This window comes from Bufo bufo, chromosome 2 (assembly GCF_905171765.1).
Source record: "Bufo bufo chromosome 2, aBufBuf1.1, whole genome shotgun sequence".
NCBI lineage: Eukaryota > Metazoa > Chordata > Amphibia > Anura > Bufonidae > Bufo > Bufo bufo.
This window is the reverse complement of record NC_053390.1, coordinates 537815522-537834070: the sequence shown is the minus strand read 5'-3', so window position 1 is coordinate 537834070 and position 18549 is coordinate 537815522. Positions and strand designations below refer to the sequence as shown.

General features: G+C 42.1%; 1 protein-coding gene across 3 annotated transcripts in view; it reads right to left on the bottom strand.

The window, feature by feature from the left end:
- Positions 1-18549, bottom strand: part of SEPTIN11 (septin 11) — a 106418-nt gene that overhangs the window by 27067 nt on the left and 60802 nt on the right. For all 3 annotated transcript variants that reach the window (XM_040418019.1, XM_040418021.1, XM_040418020.1), the window contains exons 2-5: positions 17952-18072; positions 13679-13874; positions 9852-10038; positions 2119-2280 (exon numbers count right to left, since the gene is read on the bottom strand). In XM_040418019.1, coding sequence (XP_040273953.1) covers positions 2119-2280; positions 9852-10038; positions 13679-13874; positions 17952-18072 — 666 coding nt within the window. The remainder of the gene's footprint in view (positions 1-2118; positions 2281-9851; positions 10039-13678; positions 13875-17951; positions 18073-18549) is intronic.

The following is an 18549-nucleotide window of genomic DNA, read 5'->3' as shown; positions in this document are numbered from 1 at the left end:
CATATAGAACATGACAACTTCTTTCTAACAAAGCTAGAACCAGCCCTGTACTTATCATGGATCCAGAGATCTCCCCATTCATTGCTCTGCTAGATTTATATCAAGCTGGCAGCTCAAGGGGAGTGTTTTTTCTGCTGCAGATAATTGGGTGTGTCCATGCTCTCCCAATCACAGCTCAGGCAGTTGAAAGATGAAACTGAGCATGTGCGGCCATCTCAGTGAGCAGGTCAAAGAAATAAGGAAAAAAACTGCAGGTGGCGCCATACAGATGCATTTTGTATAACAACTCAGTGGCTATGCTAAATTTTTAATTACATGCAATTACAAAAGTATTCAGATCCAGGTGCTGGTTTGAAAACTGTAGAATATTGATCGTGGGACAACCCCTTTAAAATAAGATATATGTTATTAATAAAGACGTATTTGCTATTTTACATTCTATTGTGTGGTGTTATTTATCCGACAGCAAGCCTAAGAATGTGCTACGTATACAAAATGGATACATCCACCTCCTGCCATTTAAGTGGCTTCAAAGAAACTCTGAATTTCCTACAGGTTCGCCTGTAGGAAAGGCAAAGGGTTAATAAAAAAATAAAAAAAATAAAAAAATAATGCTCAGAGTTTAAGTGCTTTCTGACATCGGACTGGATGTTGGGTCTTTAAAGATGGCACCTGCTCAAGAGCTCAGTGGACACCACAGACTTCCGTGCCTGCTGTTTTACACAACAGACACTCAGTGGTAGAATCTGTGATCATCCATAATTGACCAGGGCATCTGAGCAGTTATTTTCCGGAAGTACTGTGCTCCACGGGACCGAACGGCTTCCCTGTTCCGAGATCATGGGAGCCGTTCAGTTGCTATGGCAGCCTCTGGCCTTCTGAAAGCTCTGAGGCCTGCCATTGCAAAGTTCTTTGATCATAGAAGTGATCAGATGATCGCATGTTGAAGTCCCCTAGAGGAACCAAAATTAAATACAAAAGTTTTTTTTTTTTTTTTAAGTTTTAACAAATATATTTAAAAAAAAAAACTCTCCATCATTTAAAAATAAATGTTGTATTGCTGGATTCCCAAAATGCTCAAACTATTACAATATAAAAGTAATGGTTTAAAACGGAAAAAAAAATAAAACTGGCCCCTTCAATTCCCAAAACAGTTGAATAAAAAGTGATCAAAATAGTATCGATAAAAACTACTGTTTGCCTCATAAAAAGGAACAGTCACACAGCTCCATAGACGTAACGAAAAACACAGGCAAAACTATAACAATATAGTACTGCTGTAATTGAACTGACCCAGAGAATAAAGTTAATATGTCACTTTTACAGCACAGAGAACACCATAAAAATGAAAAAACATGAAACTATGGTGGAATTGCATTTTTATCTCATTTTCCCATTGGGAATTTTCTTTCCAGCTTCCCACTACATCATGTGCAATATGAAATGGTGTCATTAGACAGTGCAATTTGTCCAATACCAAACAAGCCCTCATATGGCTTTGTGAATGGAAAAATAAAAAAGTTATGGCAGGGAGTAAAATAGGGAAACACAGAAAATTGCTGCAGCAGGAAGTGGTTAATGTCTCTGCAAGACTTGACTTTTCCATTAAGGTTTTCATCATTTGATGGATGGAAGAATGTGCTATTCTTGCCATCAAGGTGGAATCTTGTCTGACCCCATTTGAAGTAAATGTTGTCTGTCATGTGCCATTCAGATTGATCTATGATAGTGCTGACACATCGCTACGGCAAACGGATAAAAATAAAGTTATGAGTTCTCTTAAAATCTACAAGGGGCTTAAAGGGAACCCGTCACCGGGATTGTGTGTATAAAGCTGAGGACATGGGTTGTTAGATGGCCGGTAGCACATCCACAATATCCAATTCCCATAGCTCTGTGTGCTTTTATTGTGTAAAAAACCTGATTGATACATATCTCAGGTTAATTTGCATATGTATCAAATCAGGTTTTTTACACAATAAAAGCACACAGAGCTATGGGGACTGGATATTGCGGATGTGCTAGCGGCCATCTAGCAACCCATGTCCTCAGCTCTATACCCAAAATCCCGGTGACAGGTTCCCTTTAAAAATAACACAGACATAAACTGTAACTTACACTCATGGTCGCATTGATCTCTGCAACTGTTTCTTCATCAGTAGGAAACTGGTAGATCTGGACTCCATTGCTGACCAGCTCGCTCATAATTTTGCTTTTGAATTTGTGCAGCTCATTTTTGGCAATCGTGTCTGCTTTCGCAATGATGGGGATGATATTAACCTAAAATGAAAAAAACATTTTTTTTGGATAACTGAACTCTGGCAAGTATGAAGTTACTGTGGATCACATGGTACGACAGACTTGAAATATACAGTGCCTTATTAAAGTATTCACTCCCTTGTACAGATGAGCAAGTCAATTTGTTTGAAATGATCAGTTCATCAAACAGTCTTCTTGAGTAGGGAGGGGTTGGCTCCGCTGCATAAGACTCCCCCATACCCCTTGATAGAGAGTGCTGAACATCTGGTGCCTGCGCCGTCGCTGCGAGTAGCGGCGAATGCGCAGAGGAACTCATCGGTGTATTCGAAAGTGTTATTAACGCATGCACATTTGGAATCAGCACTGCTCCGGTAGCAACGGCACAGATGTCCTGTCAATCAAAAGGAGAAGGGAGCCTGTTGGGCAGATGTCCGTTTGATGAACAAATAGATTTGCTCATCTCTACTCCCTTGGCGTTTTCCTGTTTTGCTGCATTAGAATCTATAATTCTAATTGGAAGGTTTGCACCGTTTGATTTATACAACATGTCTACAACCTTGAAGGTGCAAAATAAGTTTACTGTGACAAAAACAATAATTAAAGACAAAAACGGAGAGCAATAATGTGCACAAGTGTTCTCCCACTGTGGGCCACCTTTTCCTGCAATTACAGATGCAAGTCCCATGAGGTACGCGTCTACAATCTTTGTACATCTAAACACTGGGAACTTCATCCATCCTGCTAGCAAAACTGCTCCAACGCCTTCAAGTTAGAGGAGTCATGTTGGCGTACATCAGTCTTCAAGTCACATCACAGATTCTTGATTGGATTGAGACCTGGGCTTTGACTAATCTATTCCATGACATTGAAATATTTCCCCTAAACCACTGCAGTGTAGCTTTATCAGTGTGTTTAGGATCATTTTTCGCCTGCTGCGGTCCTTCACTCACTGCGCCTGGGCCTAATACTAAAATGGACGGCGCAGGCGTGGGATTTGCGGGGCACGGAGGAGACCGAGGATGTCAATCACCTTTACAAGGGCGAGCCAAATGGTGACTAGCACCTAGAGGCTCATTTGCCTATTATAAAAGTCATTATTTAGCGCGAACGGCGGCAGGCAGGGAGATATAAGTCATACAGTTATGTTCTGCTGACATTAGCACATCGCTAATGTCAGCCAGCTACATAACGATTTTTCTGATGACAGAAACCCTTTAATTTATCACAAGACACAAATTAAGTGTATCCTCCAGCAGTCTGTGGGCCTAGAATGAAAAATCTCATGTATACCCTTTAGAATATTTTATCAACTATATCAGATGCTACCGACTACATACATTCAATAGTGTCTTCTATAATTACATAATGCAATAAACCTGTTACACTACATTTTCAGTTCATATTCCATCTGCAAAGGGTAAGTATATGGAGGAGTGTCACAGAACAAACTATTTACCCTTAATAAGTCACTTTTATTAATGAGGACTAAAAATATTCCCACATAAAAAAACAATACATACATATATAATACAAATGTTGCAAAGGAGACCATTATCAGAATATAGGGGTATAATGTTGTAGGCATCAGTTACTACCACAGGTGTGGTTACTCACGGTACTTTGGACCTCAATAGTGGGGGGGAATCCACATCTGTGGTAGTAACTGATGCCTACAACAGTATACCCCTATATTCTGATAATGGTCTCCTTTGCAACATTTGTATTATATATGCATGTATTGTTTTTTTATGTGGGTATATTTTTAGTCATCATTAATAAAAGTGACGTATTAAGGGTAAATAGTTTGTTCTGTGACACTCCTCATATTCCATCCGCAAAAAACAGGAATGGTTTCTGCCAGAAGAAATCGGTTAACCGTTAACCACACCTATCCTCTCCTTTTTTTTGCACCAAAATTTTTGTATGAAATATGGACTCTTATATTTTATTGCAATATACTTTCTATTGCATCTGCCCAGGAACTTGAAGGGAACCTGTCAGGGTGAACATAGTGTTTGAACTGCATGCATCATGTTATAGAGCAGGAGGAGCGGAGCAGATTAATATATAGATTTATGGGAAAAGATTCAGTAACACTTGTCATTTATCCATTTAAATTCCTGTTCATTCTGAGCTTTGATGTCAAGGAGTTGGAGCTACCAGTGACTGACAGCCTTCCCTCTATGACTGTGTATACAGAGATAACTGTCAGTCACTGACTGAAGACAAGTAGACGGTCCTACCAGTGACTGACAGCCTTCCCTCTATGACTGTGTATACAGAGATAGCTGTCAGTCACTGACTGAAGACAAGGAGGAGGTCCTATCAGTGATTGACATCCTTCCCTCTATGACTGTGTATACAGAGATAGCTGTCAGTCACTGACTGAAGACAAGGAGACGGTCCTATCAGTGATTGACAGCCTTCCCTCTATGACTCTGTATACAGAGATAGCTGTCAGTCACTGACTGAAGACAAGGAGACGGTCCTATCAGTGATTGACATCCTTCCCTCTATGACTGTGTATACAGAGATAGCTGTCAGTCACTGACTGAAGACAAGGAGACGGTCCTATCAGTGACTGACAGCCTTCCCTCTATGACTCTGTATACAGAGATAGCTGTCAGTCACTGACTGAAGACAAGGAGACGGTCCTATCAGTGATTGACATCCTTCCCTCTATGACTGTGTATACAGAGATAGCTGTCAGTCACTGACTGAAGACAAGGAGACGGTCCTATCAGTGATTGACATCCTTCCCTCTATGACTGTGTATACAGAGATAGCTGTCAGTCACTGACTGAAGACAAGGAGACGGTCCTACCAGTGACTGATAGCCTTCCCTCTATGACTGTGTATACAGAGATAGCTGTCACTCCCTGACTGAAGACAGGGAGACGGTCCTATCAGTGATTGACAGCCTTCCCTCTATGACAGGATAAACAGAGATAGCTGTCAGTCACTGACTGAAGACAAGGAGGAGGTTCTACCAGTGACTGACAGCCTTCCCTCTATGACTGTGTATACAGAGATAACTGTCAGTCACTGACTGAAGACAAGGAGACGGTCCTATCAGTGACTGACAGCCTTCCCTCTATGACTGTGTATACAGAGATAACTGTCAGTCACTGACTGAAGACAAGGAGACGGTCCTATCAGTGACTGACAGCCTTCCCTTTAGGACTGTGTATACAGAGATAGCTGTCAGTCACTGACTGAAGACAAGGAGATGGTCCTATCAGTGACTGACAGCCTTCCCTCTATGACTGTGTATACAGAGATAGCTGTCAGTCACTGACTGAAGACAAGGAGGAGGTCCTATCAGTGACTGACAGCCTTCCCTCTATGACTGTGTATACAGAGATAGCTGTCAGTCACTGACTGAAGACAAGGAGAAGGTCCTATCGGTGACTGACAGCCTTCCCTCTATGACTGTGTATACAGAGATAGCCGTCGGTCACTGACTGAAGACAAGGAGACGGTCCTATCGGTGATTGACAGCCTTACCTCTATGACTGTGTATACAGAGATAGCTGTCAGTCACTGACTGAAGACAAGGAGACGGTCCTATCAGTGATTGACAGCCTTACCTCTATGACTGTGTATACAGAGATAGCTGTCAGTCACTGACTGAAGACAAGCAGACGGTCCTATCAGTGACTGACAGCCTTCCCTCTATGACTGTGTATACAGAGATAGCTGTCAATCACTGACTGAAGACAAGGAGACGGTCCTATCAGTGACTGACAGCCTTCCCTCTATGACTGTGTATACAGAGATAGCTGTCAGTCACTGAAGACAAGGAGACGGTCCTATCAGTGACTGACAGCCTTCCCTCTATGACTGTGTATACAGAGATAGCTGTCAATCACTGATAGGACCGCCTCTTGACTTCAAAGCCCAGATATAAATTAATAAAATACAAGTTCTACTGAATCTTCTCAGCTCCTCCTACATACTGCCTGTAGCTCACAGCACATTTTCAATGTGACAAGCTCCTTTTAATATGGTTCAGATAACAGGAATGTTTAGGGCATGCTGAATTTTTTTTAAACTGAAGAATGGCCTTCAGTACAGTATATCTGGTGGTCCCTCTCTTTCCAGCCACTGACTTTAAACGAGCAAACTTTTGTGGGTCACTTCCAAGAATTTTATTTTTAAAGAAGCCACCCAATAACTACAGCAAAATAAATGGATTACCATATTGCAAAATTACTACTAATCGCCACTACTGTCAGGTCTAAACAGGGCATACAATATAAGACAACCTGCTCTAAAAACTAGAAAAACATTAATTGTAGTAATAAACTTCTATAGAGTAGTTCTAACTTTTATATAGAAGTCCGCTCCAAAAATATCTTCTATGTTGTAGATGACTGGACCTCCACTAAGATTTAACGGACAGTAAATGTTAAAAGATTTGGATGACAGATCGACAAAAGTCTACATAGCAGTAGATTTGATGTACTTTAAGCCCAGCAAGAATTTGGACAGGAAATGTGGTGCCGTCATTCATATACCAGAGCAGGAAACAAGTTCAAGGTTCTCATCCTCCCTCACAAGAAAAAGTTTTAGGTAGTGTCACCAGTCTAAATATAACAAACCAATGCTGGATAAAGGTTTACTGCAATAAGTTGCTTTCTGGCATGCTCAAAAGGGGAATTTTTCTGACTCTGTGACCATGAAAATGTAGGCTGAAAGTTAAACCGCATAGATCTGAAGAAGCAGAAGCAGATTTGACACTTTGTACCCCCTATAACAGTGATGGAGAACCTTTTACAGACCAACTTCCATGTACTTTATTATTTAGCTAGAATATCCTGCCTACATTCAATGTGCTGCCTGTCCTGTTTATAGCGTGCCATGCGCTGATGAATGGCAGGAAAAGTCTAAGGCATATTGGTACACCATGGACTTTTTCCAGGGCGTGGGTGCCCACAGAGAGGGCTCAGAGTGCCGCCTCTGGCATCCGTGCCATAGTTTCGCCACCACTGCCCTATAAGTTCACACCATACATTTGGAGGACATTTAACTTTACATTTATTGCTGATTTCTCCTGTAACTGGGCTGACATAGTAATAATAGCTACAGCTCGTTGAGCACTGTGTGGGGAAGGCAGGGGTGTTAGGATTTGGTTAAACTAACATTCTCTCTGAAATTTGTGATAAATATGTCCTGTTAAAACAAAAATACAGACTGCCTGCTTACTTAAAGGGAGTCTGTCACCAGCATTTCACTTTTTTAACCCTTCCCACAGCTCCCTAGCATGCTTAGAGTTAATAAAAACGTTACCTCTGGCATCAATCCTGGACTTATAGAACCCTCAAAAACGATCTTTATAAGATATGCAAATGAGGGCTCGCAAGTGCCCATGGCGGAGTTACTCTCTTACCTGCCTTTGTACTAACTTGTTATGCTGCCGATATCCCGTGCCGGCGCACTCATTCCTTTGGCCGCAGCATGCGCACCGCGATGCCCATTCCTTGTACGGCATCACAGTAAATATTGCGCATGCGCCGGCTAATGACGCCGATTTTCGCGTCGTTAGCCGGCGCATGCGCAATAGTTACTGTGATGCTGTACAAGGAATGGGCATCGCGGTGCGCATGCTGCGGCCAAAGGAATGAGTGCGCCGGCGCGGGATATCGGCAGCATAACAAGTTAGTACAAAGGCGGTCAGAGGGAAAGAAGGGGCGGGGGGACGCAATGAGAAGGCTGAGCAAGCAGGGCACCTAAGAGAGTAACTCCGCCCTGGGCACTTGCGAGCCCTCATTTGCATATCTTATAAAGATCGTTTTTGATGGTTCTATAAGTCCAGGATTGATGCCAGAGGTAACGTTTTTATTAACTCTAAGCATGCTAGGGAGCTGTGGGAAGGGTTAAAAAAGTGAAATGCTGGTGACAGACTCCCTTTAAGAATCAGTTTACATCATCCCATAAGGGTCCATTCACACGTCCACAGTGTTTTGCAGATCCACAAAACACCGGGCCGGCACCCCAATAGAAATGCCTATTCTTGTCCGCAGCCGCAGAACGGAAGTTCGGGGCCGTGGACCGGAAACGCGGATGCGGACAGCACACTGTGTGCTGTCCGCATCTTTTCCGTCACCATTGAAAATGAATGGGTCTGCACCCGTTCCGCATAATTGCGGATCCGGACCCAAAGTGCGGACATCTGAATGGACCCTAAAGGAGAAGACTGAGAAGGGAGGAGACACAAAGAGAAACAAGTAGACAGAGAGAGACAAACATACATGATTCAGCAGATTTATTTGCTAATTTAAAGTGTAATATCTCACACCAAGTGACATTACTGCTCAGAGCTTCTCTATAGTTTTCTACTTTGGTGTTTTCGAAGAATACCAAGTGTGTTAAGAGTATCTATGCATACTCTATGAGGAGACATGAAGAGCAGCTACTCTTTTCCTAAAAGTCTATGAGCTCATGTTCAGCTTAAGAGGAGAGACAGCGCTTGGTTAAAAGGGTGCTCCAATGTTCTCCCTTGCCCTCTGCTGTATAGCGCAGGGCAAGGGCTTTTTTGTTTACTTTGGCACACTGCTAGGCGGAGGCTTCCACCGAGCAGTATTCCTGGTGACGTTACAGGCTCTGATGGGCGGGCTTTAGTGCTGTCCTATCTGTTTTACAGGCTAGGGCAGCGCTAAAGCCCGCCCATTAGTGCTGGTGACGTCACCGGGAACACTGCTGGGCGGAAGCCTCCGCCTAGGAGTCCCTATAGAGAGCCCGGTATATCACTGGATCTCCTAAAAATGACTGGATGCTCATATCAGTTGGACCAGAGGGGTGAAGATAGTGATATGTCCGGGTTTAGCTCTGAACCCTGACAACCCCTTTACGTTCTTTTTCCTCCTCGTTTTAGCAATGGAGCCAAACTGATCAAAACTTTAGATATATTACTATGAAATGAAAGTTACACTTTACGCCACTATGGAAATCATTCAGTCTGTTGTCAGAAGACTCCTTCACATCATCAGCAAAAGCATCTCTAATGTGTAAAAACACAGCCGAAATACCCCTTTGATAAGCTGCAAGTGTGATATAATAATGAGTGGGATTAAACTGATGGTATAAACTAAATCCACGCATGAATGAAACATAAAATAAAAGGCAAAACAAAATCATTTCATGACTAAAAAACAATAACTATTATATAGGATTTTCCCCTAAATAAAAAGCAAGTCTGCACTTTTTGTTTCCCATCACTGCATAATTAGTTAGCATACCATTTGCGAGAAGATGAGGTTTACACGTACACGTCAGTAAAACACAAATGAATCTGCTCACGTATCCATTGATTTTAATGTGTGTGCTCACGCATCAGTGGTTTTTCACCACGGAAGCATGCCCTATTTTTGTCTGTGATTACGGATCCCCCACGCACATTATAGTCTACAGGACAGTGAAAACTTCGGACTCAACACGGATTCTTCACGGATGAATCACTGACTGATCTAGTCACACACGTCAACACGGATGTGTGAAAGAGGCCTTACTTGCATATTGCTAGTGTTATCTGTCACATTATAAAAAACAGTTCTGCGTAGTTTTATTGTTGGCTAATTCTAGGTTAGTACCTTACTGTCAAGCTTCTTCATTGTGACCAGGTCCAGAGATTTCAAAGAATGGCCGGTGGGGGCAATGAAGTATAGGCAGGCATGAATCCTTGTGTCATGGTAGTTGAAAAGAGATCTTCTGATTTTCAGCTCTTCTTGTAGGTAGGCCTCAAACTGTGCATCAATGTACTCCACAATAGGCCGGTAGCTGAAATGAAATACATTACCGGACGTTAAATTTGTCCTGTGGTTTCCCTTTTTTGTGTAATTGAGAATAGATTACAGGAAAACAATTACAGCCCTGAGAAAGAGAGATCCATCTCAGAGCTGAGTTATTAGAACTCAATATTACTATTACACCAACTAAGCAGCAAATACATTTTACAGTCATCCACATCACCCAAGGACAGACTGAATATAACTAGTATGTTACAGAACAGATCGAGGGGGGGGGGGGGGGGGTCATGTGATCGAGGGGGGGGGTTTCCTACTAATAATGCGCCTGTGTTAGCGAGTGTTATCTTACTGGCTCACAAGCGTTGTTCATTTCCGTACCGAGGACTGCAGTCAACGCTCTTCTATAGAATTTCTATCATAGCTTTATAATTGAGGACCCATTAGATGCTTCCTGGGAAGAAAGAGCAAGCTACTTAAATAAAAAAAGCTCTGCTTATTCCTAATGAGGTGAAGTCTGAGCAGATACTCTCACACAAGCACTTTAGGTTCTGTTTGGGTGAAACATTAAATAAATGAACGGTTAGCTCTCCAATCCCATAGCATATTCGAAAGCCCCCGCGTTACTGTTGGTGGCCAAACTTGCCGTTTTTGGCGGGACTGGCCAACAGTCTAACATGTACAGCAGCTTCTTTCTCTTCCCCAACAGATAATGTCGAGGAAGAAAAGGACTGAGTATGTTGAATTTTAACACCCGATCCTTTTGTTCTGATGGAAAGCATTTCTCCCTTCTCTCTGTGGAAAACGCTTATATGTTTCAGCCGTGTACGTGGGATATGTGGGAGTTGAGAGAGTCAGTGCTGTCGGCCAGATGATCGCTCAACTGACCGCTACTGAAGGTGCATGGGAACCTAAGGATTACAATACCTTCCTCAATAAGTTGCAGTGCCCACCATCAGCACTTACCGTCACTCTACTGACACCTAAAGACTTTTATTACCTACTTTTTAAAATTGAAATAGTTTTTTCACAATCCAATTTAAAAAGTATTGTAAATTGTACTGTACATAAAGAATAGTGTCCTGTTCGAAAACCTGTTCTAGTAGTAAATTAACTTTTTTAAACTGCAGCCCATACAAGTCGTTCAGAAGACATAACCCAAAATCATACTAGACATACATTTATATCTAGGAGAGTTACATTTGAAAATATCATATACTGTATATTAGATGAGCTTTTCTGAATCCGCATACCAACAACATCAGAATTGGGGGGGGGGGGGAGGGGGGGGGGGGTGTCTGACCCTTCATTGTTTACACGTGTGTGACTACCAGAATGCCCTCTACTTAGTAGTAGCGGTGCAGGGTATTGCAGTTTTGGCCCATTCATTTGAATGGAGAAAAGCTACAATACCCTGTAACCCACTACCAAGTAAATGGTATGCCGGTAGTTAGACCCAAGTAAACAATGAAGAGACCTTGGCCCTTCCAAACATCGGATCAGCAGGACTGCCAGGAGTTAGACCCCTATGGATCTGACATTGATGGACTAGCCAGAGAACTGACAAATGTTTCGATCCGTCTTGCCCCATCGGTTCATAGGAACCTTATATGACATGAGCCAAAAAGGAGAAAAATACCATCCTGACCCTACATGATGATCAGATTGGATCCACATTTAAACATTCAGTCTTTTGAGGACGTGAAGGTCATTTAAATTTTCCACATCATTATGGGATTCTCATACGTCTGGCACAGCGTTTTCTACTAGAAAGACCGCCAGAGCCAAATTAACAATGACTACACAAAAAGTCCACAATCGTGCAGCAGAGCTTTGAACTATCCATCTTTTCCTGTGCAGACTTCCTTATGAACTCTTTACTTCAACGCACAGGAACCCATGGGAGCGCACAGTGCAAGGACAGCGTTTGATTGACAAGGCCTGGTGTGACCATTTTGCCCATACATGGAGACAACAGTGATAAAGTGGGCAGCTGAACATCCAAATATCATGAATAAGTAAAACAGAGTGCAATTTCATATTTTTCTTCACCGAGATCTAATTTTAAAAAAATGGGATATAGGTTATAAGAAGCCAATAGGGTATGCAGCAGGTCCTCATGAGAATCAGCCCAGAGACATTTAATGAGGCTAATCTTGGACTTTTCTGACTGAAATCCGCAAACTTAAGTAGAATGCTACTTATTTCTGTGGTGGCACCAAAAATCGGTTTGGATCGGTTAGTTGTTTTCCTATTCACATGCATGAGATGCAGCTTGTCCTCTGATTTGATGTGGATATTGGCTCAGAATCCACACCCAAATCTGGGTAGCCTTAGGTTGGGGCTAAGTGACTTTCAGCTACATGTGCATTCCAGTTAAATCACAGGATTACAGCAATCTTAATGTTTCCTTATGGTACACATGGTCATGGACTACCTTGCAACATTGCAAAAGGTTGCCATGGTCAAATCTTTATCATGACAGCCGCAAGGTCGATTGGAACTTTATTTGCTATAGGATAAGGGCTCATTCAGACGACGGTATCCATTCTTGTGGGCCGCAAATTGCGGATCACCAAAAGCATGAATACTGGCCATGTGCGTTCCACATTTTGCGGAACAGAATGACCAGCCCTATGATAGAAATGCCTATTAATAGGACATGGTCTTTTTTTGCAGCCTCAATGAAATGAATTGGTCCGCACATGGAAGGGATGCGGACACAAATATATACGGTCATCTGAATGAGGTTGCAGCACAATTGTGGTACAGCCACCACGTGGCCCCAGTATAAATGTTCTGCTTCAATCCCAACTGTTCGTCACAATCCTTGTCAAGCATTAGTAAGCTCTAAATAATCCCTTCCATTAGGCCAGTTGTGTGCACGATACCTGAAATCGAGATAATATCTAACATTTATTATATAGCTACAGTTTATATTAAATTTAAAGTTGAGATACTATTTGAAGGTCTTGGCTACCGTGCTCACCATAAAAATACCCATACTAATATTTTCATGTGACCCTGTATATTGTCACATTTTGACTTGTAAAGTGAAAAATAAATCCATCCCCGAAAAATAAATAGGATAATTAGGGTTTCAAAGATGCCTTGTGCTTCTGAAACGTCATTCTAATAATTCTGCTCCTATGACAATTCATATATTAGCACATTCTATGCCAATTCAGCTTGGAAAATAATTCCCCAAATAGCTCATTTAACCGTGCAACACAGGGGGCAATTGAAAGATGTCGAGATGGTGCCAGTCACTACCAGTTCCTGTCATAGTTGACAGTGTTCCTGACAGATAAATGGATGGTTAGAAAAACTGCTATAAAGAGCACAGTGTTGTAAGTAGCATCTGGATATGCATCTTTAGGCTTGAAAAAATTACAGTTTTAGCAATTTTCCAACATAAAGCACCTTTATCAGTTCTTATCAACAAGGTGGGATCTTCAGATGGAAACCTACATTATCAGACTTGCCTCTCCTGGGCCGCTGAGGACATGTAGGATCCAGCCACTTTCTTCTCTAATGGAAAGGCTTGGAAACTGCGCTATTCCTCACAGAGGAAATGCCATTGAGATTTAGGAAACCCATAGTGGGAGCATAACAGGTAAATGCGGATTTATATGTATACATCCCAAGGTAACGGTTCCTACCCATATACATACCTATCATCTTTATTGATCTGATCTCCAAATCCTACAGTGTCAACTATGGTTAGCTTCAGGCGCACATTGCTCTCCTGAAGTTCATAGCTTCTAGCTTTTAACCGCACTCCGGGCTCACTGTGAGAGACTGGTTCACTTTCAAATTTCGTGTTAAATATAGTGTCCATTAAGGTCGACTTTCCAATGCCCGTTTCCCCTGAAAATAAGCAAATATGAAGATTACATGGATTGTAATAGGCCATTGACATTTGACCGGAATATTGAGGCAGGTATACTAATGCTGCCTAATAGTTGTTAGACAGTAAAAAGTGCATACATTTGGTACATTTTCTCACTAACACTAAGCCAACAAATAGGCGGTGTGAAGTTAGGCTACACAGTCTTAACCTGTGCCAGTGTTCTCACAGTGGCTGACCCTGGATGATAAATCTGGCGCACCTATAGACTGTCTAACCCAGGGATGCCCAACCTGCGGCCCTTCAGCTGTTGCAAAACTACAACTCCCGCCATGCCCTGACAATCTACAGCTATCAGGGCATGTTGGGAATTGTAGTTTTTCAATAGCTGGAGGGCCGCAGGTTGGGCATCCCAGGACTAATTTAACGTCACACGACCTATTTGTTGGCTTAGTTTTACTTGACCATAACGCAATTCTATGACGGAATGCCTTTAGAGGCATTCTGTTATTCATTCCGCCATAATAGAAGTCTATGGGCTGCAAAACGGACCCGCCCCGTTTCCGTTATTCAGGAGACGACTCCCCTGCATAACGGAAAACGGGACGGGTCCGTTATGCAGCCCATAGACTTCTATTATGGCGGAATGAATAACTGCCTCTAAAGGCATTCCACATGGAATTGCGTTATGGTCCGTGGTAATGAAATCCATAACGCAATTCTGCTTTTACCACCAAACGAAGAGTGAACGAATTTTATAACATGAAGTTCGCTCATCTCTATTTAAAACCCTTAAAAAATGCAGTGCAAAGCGTGTAAACCAGATTTTTTAAAATTGTGTCAAATAAAACTGCCGCATTTTTAATAGTACCGGTAAATAAATCTTCCCCATTGTTTGTTACTTATCATAAGAATCAACTAAAGGGAATGTGTCATCAGAAAAATACCTATTGTTTAAATCATGCTTTTATGTCTAACTTTGTATTTTATTTTTTATTTTAATGTTCTTTTTAATTTTCCATGTCAATATCTATATTTAAAGGGGTTCTGCAGTTTGCTTAAACTGATGATCTATCCCCTGGATAGATCATCAGCATCTGACCGGCGGGGTCCGACACCCGCTTAGGGTACTTTCACACTTGCGGTAGAGGATTCTGTCGCCGGAACTGCCTGCCGGATCCATCAAAACGTATGCAAACTGATGGCATTTGTCAGACGGATCAGGATCCTGATCCGTATGACAAATGCATTCAAAAGCCGGATCCGGCTCTCCAGTGTCATCCGGAAAAACGCATCCGGCTTTTTTTTCAAATTTTTTGCAGTCTGTGCATGCGCAGACCGCAATGCCAGATCCGTTTTGCCGGAACACTCGGGGCCGGATCCGGCATTAATGCATGCCAATGGCATTCCGGCAAGTGTCACTGAATTTTGGACGGAGATAAAACCGCAGCATGCTGCGGTATTATCTTCATCCTGAAAAGTCAAAATGACTGAACTGAAGACATCCTGATGCATCCTGAACGGATTACTCTCCATTCAGAATGCATGGGGATAAAACTGATCAGTTCTTTTCCGGTATAGAGCCCCTGTGACGGAACTCAGTGTCGGAAAAGAATAACGCTAGTGTGAAAGTACCCATATCCAGCGGAGGACTGTTTAAACTGCTCATAGAATAAACGATGGTGGATCATAATCTATTTAGTCATGATCTGCTGATCCAGTGTGAATGCAGCCTAAAGATGGCCATATACAATAGATCTGTGTCAACTGAGCCCACCGAATTCGGCAGCTACGTTCTATCATCTAATGTGTATGGAGCCTCCCAACTCTCCCCCAGCAGCAGATGTTGGGGGAAGATAAGGATCGGGCAAGTTGCAACTGCCTGATCTTCTTGCTCTCAGAGAGCTAAGCCATCGCCAGTGGTGTCTGCCAGCAGCTTTCTCCCCGCGCCTCCATTTACATCAGACGAGCCAAGCATGCATACTGTATGTACAGGAGGATCAGGAGAGGCATTTGTCGGCGAATGAGTGTTATCTCACAAGTATGGCCAGCTTTAGGGTCCTTTTGGCTGGCAGATTTCTTGTTCTCAATGAGCATCGATTGACAATATAGCGATAGCCAATGGATTGGCGATCATTTTGCTCCATTTACATGGAGAAATAAAAACGGTACTGCACATGATTTAATGATTAGTGGGACACATATGGTTTCACTACTGTAGGCAGCATATCCCTCTATGAACACCAGCAACAACTCTCACAGGTTCATAGGCATGATCAAAGATTAGAAAGCACATACATTACTACAGTAATGCTACCTCCGCTCTAAGGTCTTGCATGTCATCACATCTGAGAAATTAACAGGCAGTAAAAATGTCCCATAAAGTATACTTAAAAGGGAGCTTTACAATTCTGGTTTTCCAGTATAAACATATGAATGAATCATCCACAACCACATATCCATTTGGGACTTTCACATCATGCATCTGCCCATCAGTCGGCAAGGGGTATATATGAACTAACTACCGGTATAACCCACAGGATTTCACATAATTGGATATTAAAAGCAGGAATTAACAGATGTATTTTATTTCTACTCTGATGTTCCTGTAGCAGTCATGTGAATAGGTCAGACATCGGGATTCTCAATAAAGCAGGAAATCCCAGCACAATCTGAAGCAGTTATCAGTTTCTGAACTACATCAAGCCAGCCAATCGGCTGCTGTAAATAAAGAACTAAGGGGAACACTTATTAGGACTGGCGTTTTAGACGCCGGTCTTAATAAACCCCTGCACTGGATCCGCCGGAGTTATGAAAAGGCGCCCGCCTCTTCATAACTTCGGCGGATCCACCACCGCTTCTAAATTCTTCCTAGCTGTCTTACATTTAGAGCTTTTTCTACGCCTGCCGGCCCGTACCCTCCCACACGCACTTTATTAGGACTAGCGTGATTGGGGAAAAGTCAATCTGCACCTGAAGTACGCCTAATATAGACGTATTTCAGCTTGATAAATGACCCCCTAACTTTCTATATTAACTGGTATGTCCATCGGGCTAATTCTTATTTTACATAAAGCATTTTATCACTTCACTGTTTACATCTGTTGAAAAAAATATTTCACCATGGTCCATTACAGATGCTGTTGCATAGGATATCTTTGTCAAAGGGAGTCTTTTGTAAGTGCAAAACTGCTGACAGACACAGGTATGGGCTGGGGATAGGAACCAGCAGGGTTTCCTTTATCTACAATGAAATATTTTCCCTCCCTATGTGTAAATGGGCTCACTTGTTGTCACTTGCTATACTAATCCTCACCAAATTTCACAAATGCTTTATTTTGGTTGAGAGTTTGTGAAACATTGACTATGTTCCTTTCATTTCTAGCTCCAGCGGCCAAGTACTACCATATGGAAGATGTAATTGCCTCCAAGTTTAATACTCTAAACAAATTTTCAATTTGCTGTAAACTAGAGAACAAAGTGCATCCAGAGAAAACACATTTTTTAATCAGTCCATGACAGTTCTATAAATACCAGCATGGGCAAGAAATGACTACAAGTTACATAGACTGGGTGTCTAAACAGCTCTTTCCTGCTCTAATAGGATAAAAAAAGCCATATTTCTAGCAAGTTATCAGATTTCTATCCATTTCCTGGACTTATAATGACCAACACTCCCCAAGGCAGGGTGGAATAGTTCCTGGTCAATAGGTCATCAAGAAGAGATTTGTCTCAGTAAATGTTTTGCTTCTTTATTCCTAGGGGAGACCTACTTTGCATACTTTTTTTTTTTCCCAAGGAGCATTGTCTGGCTTATAAGACTCCCTACGCCAACTTGGCGCCCTCCAAAAGGAGAAACAGTACTCCCGTAACCTCCATGCAGACAAAGTTCTACTGAATATGCCAAAGGCCTGGCCGTTGTCTTTGAAATACATAACCTTACACCTGAAGAAGACAGGCTTCCCTATTTCGTAAAAATGTAAAGGTTTGGCTATAAAGCATGTAACAGTGATAAGGGCAGAAATATTTTTTTGGACTTTTTTTTTAAAATGACAGAACATAGAATTGTTGTAACATCAAACAAAACACTAACTCACCAACACATAATATATTAAAGCAGAATCCTTGGGATGTGGACTTGTTGACTAGCTGGTCGGGCAGACTGTCAAATCCAACATGTCCAGAAAGGGCCAGATTCCTGAGGTCATCATTGGGCGACTGAAAAGCAAAACATATACATTAAATGAAAGATGTATTAAACAACTCAGAGAAAACTACTATTGTTCAGCTTGGTGGAACTGCAACCAATGAAAGACTCATCTACATGTGTGATCTACACCTAGGCAGAGATGGCCAACCTGCGGCTCTCCAGCTGTTTTAAAACTACAATTCCCACCATGCCCTGGTGTAGGCTGATAGCTGTAGGCAGTCTAGGCATGCTGGGAGTTGTAGTTTTGCAACAGCGTGAGAGCCACAGGTTGGCCATCCCTGACCTAGAGGGACATCTTCACCTGATGGTCTGCGTAAATTTTCATTTACAGAATTTTCATTTGGACTTTGACATACAGAATAAATATAAAATATGGATAAACTTGGACAGGTAATGGTTTAATTCTTAAAATGTAAGGCCATGCAGCCCAGACCTCCCAGAAAGACCATGTTGCCTGATTGAATATCATCTAGCAGGAGAATTGT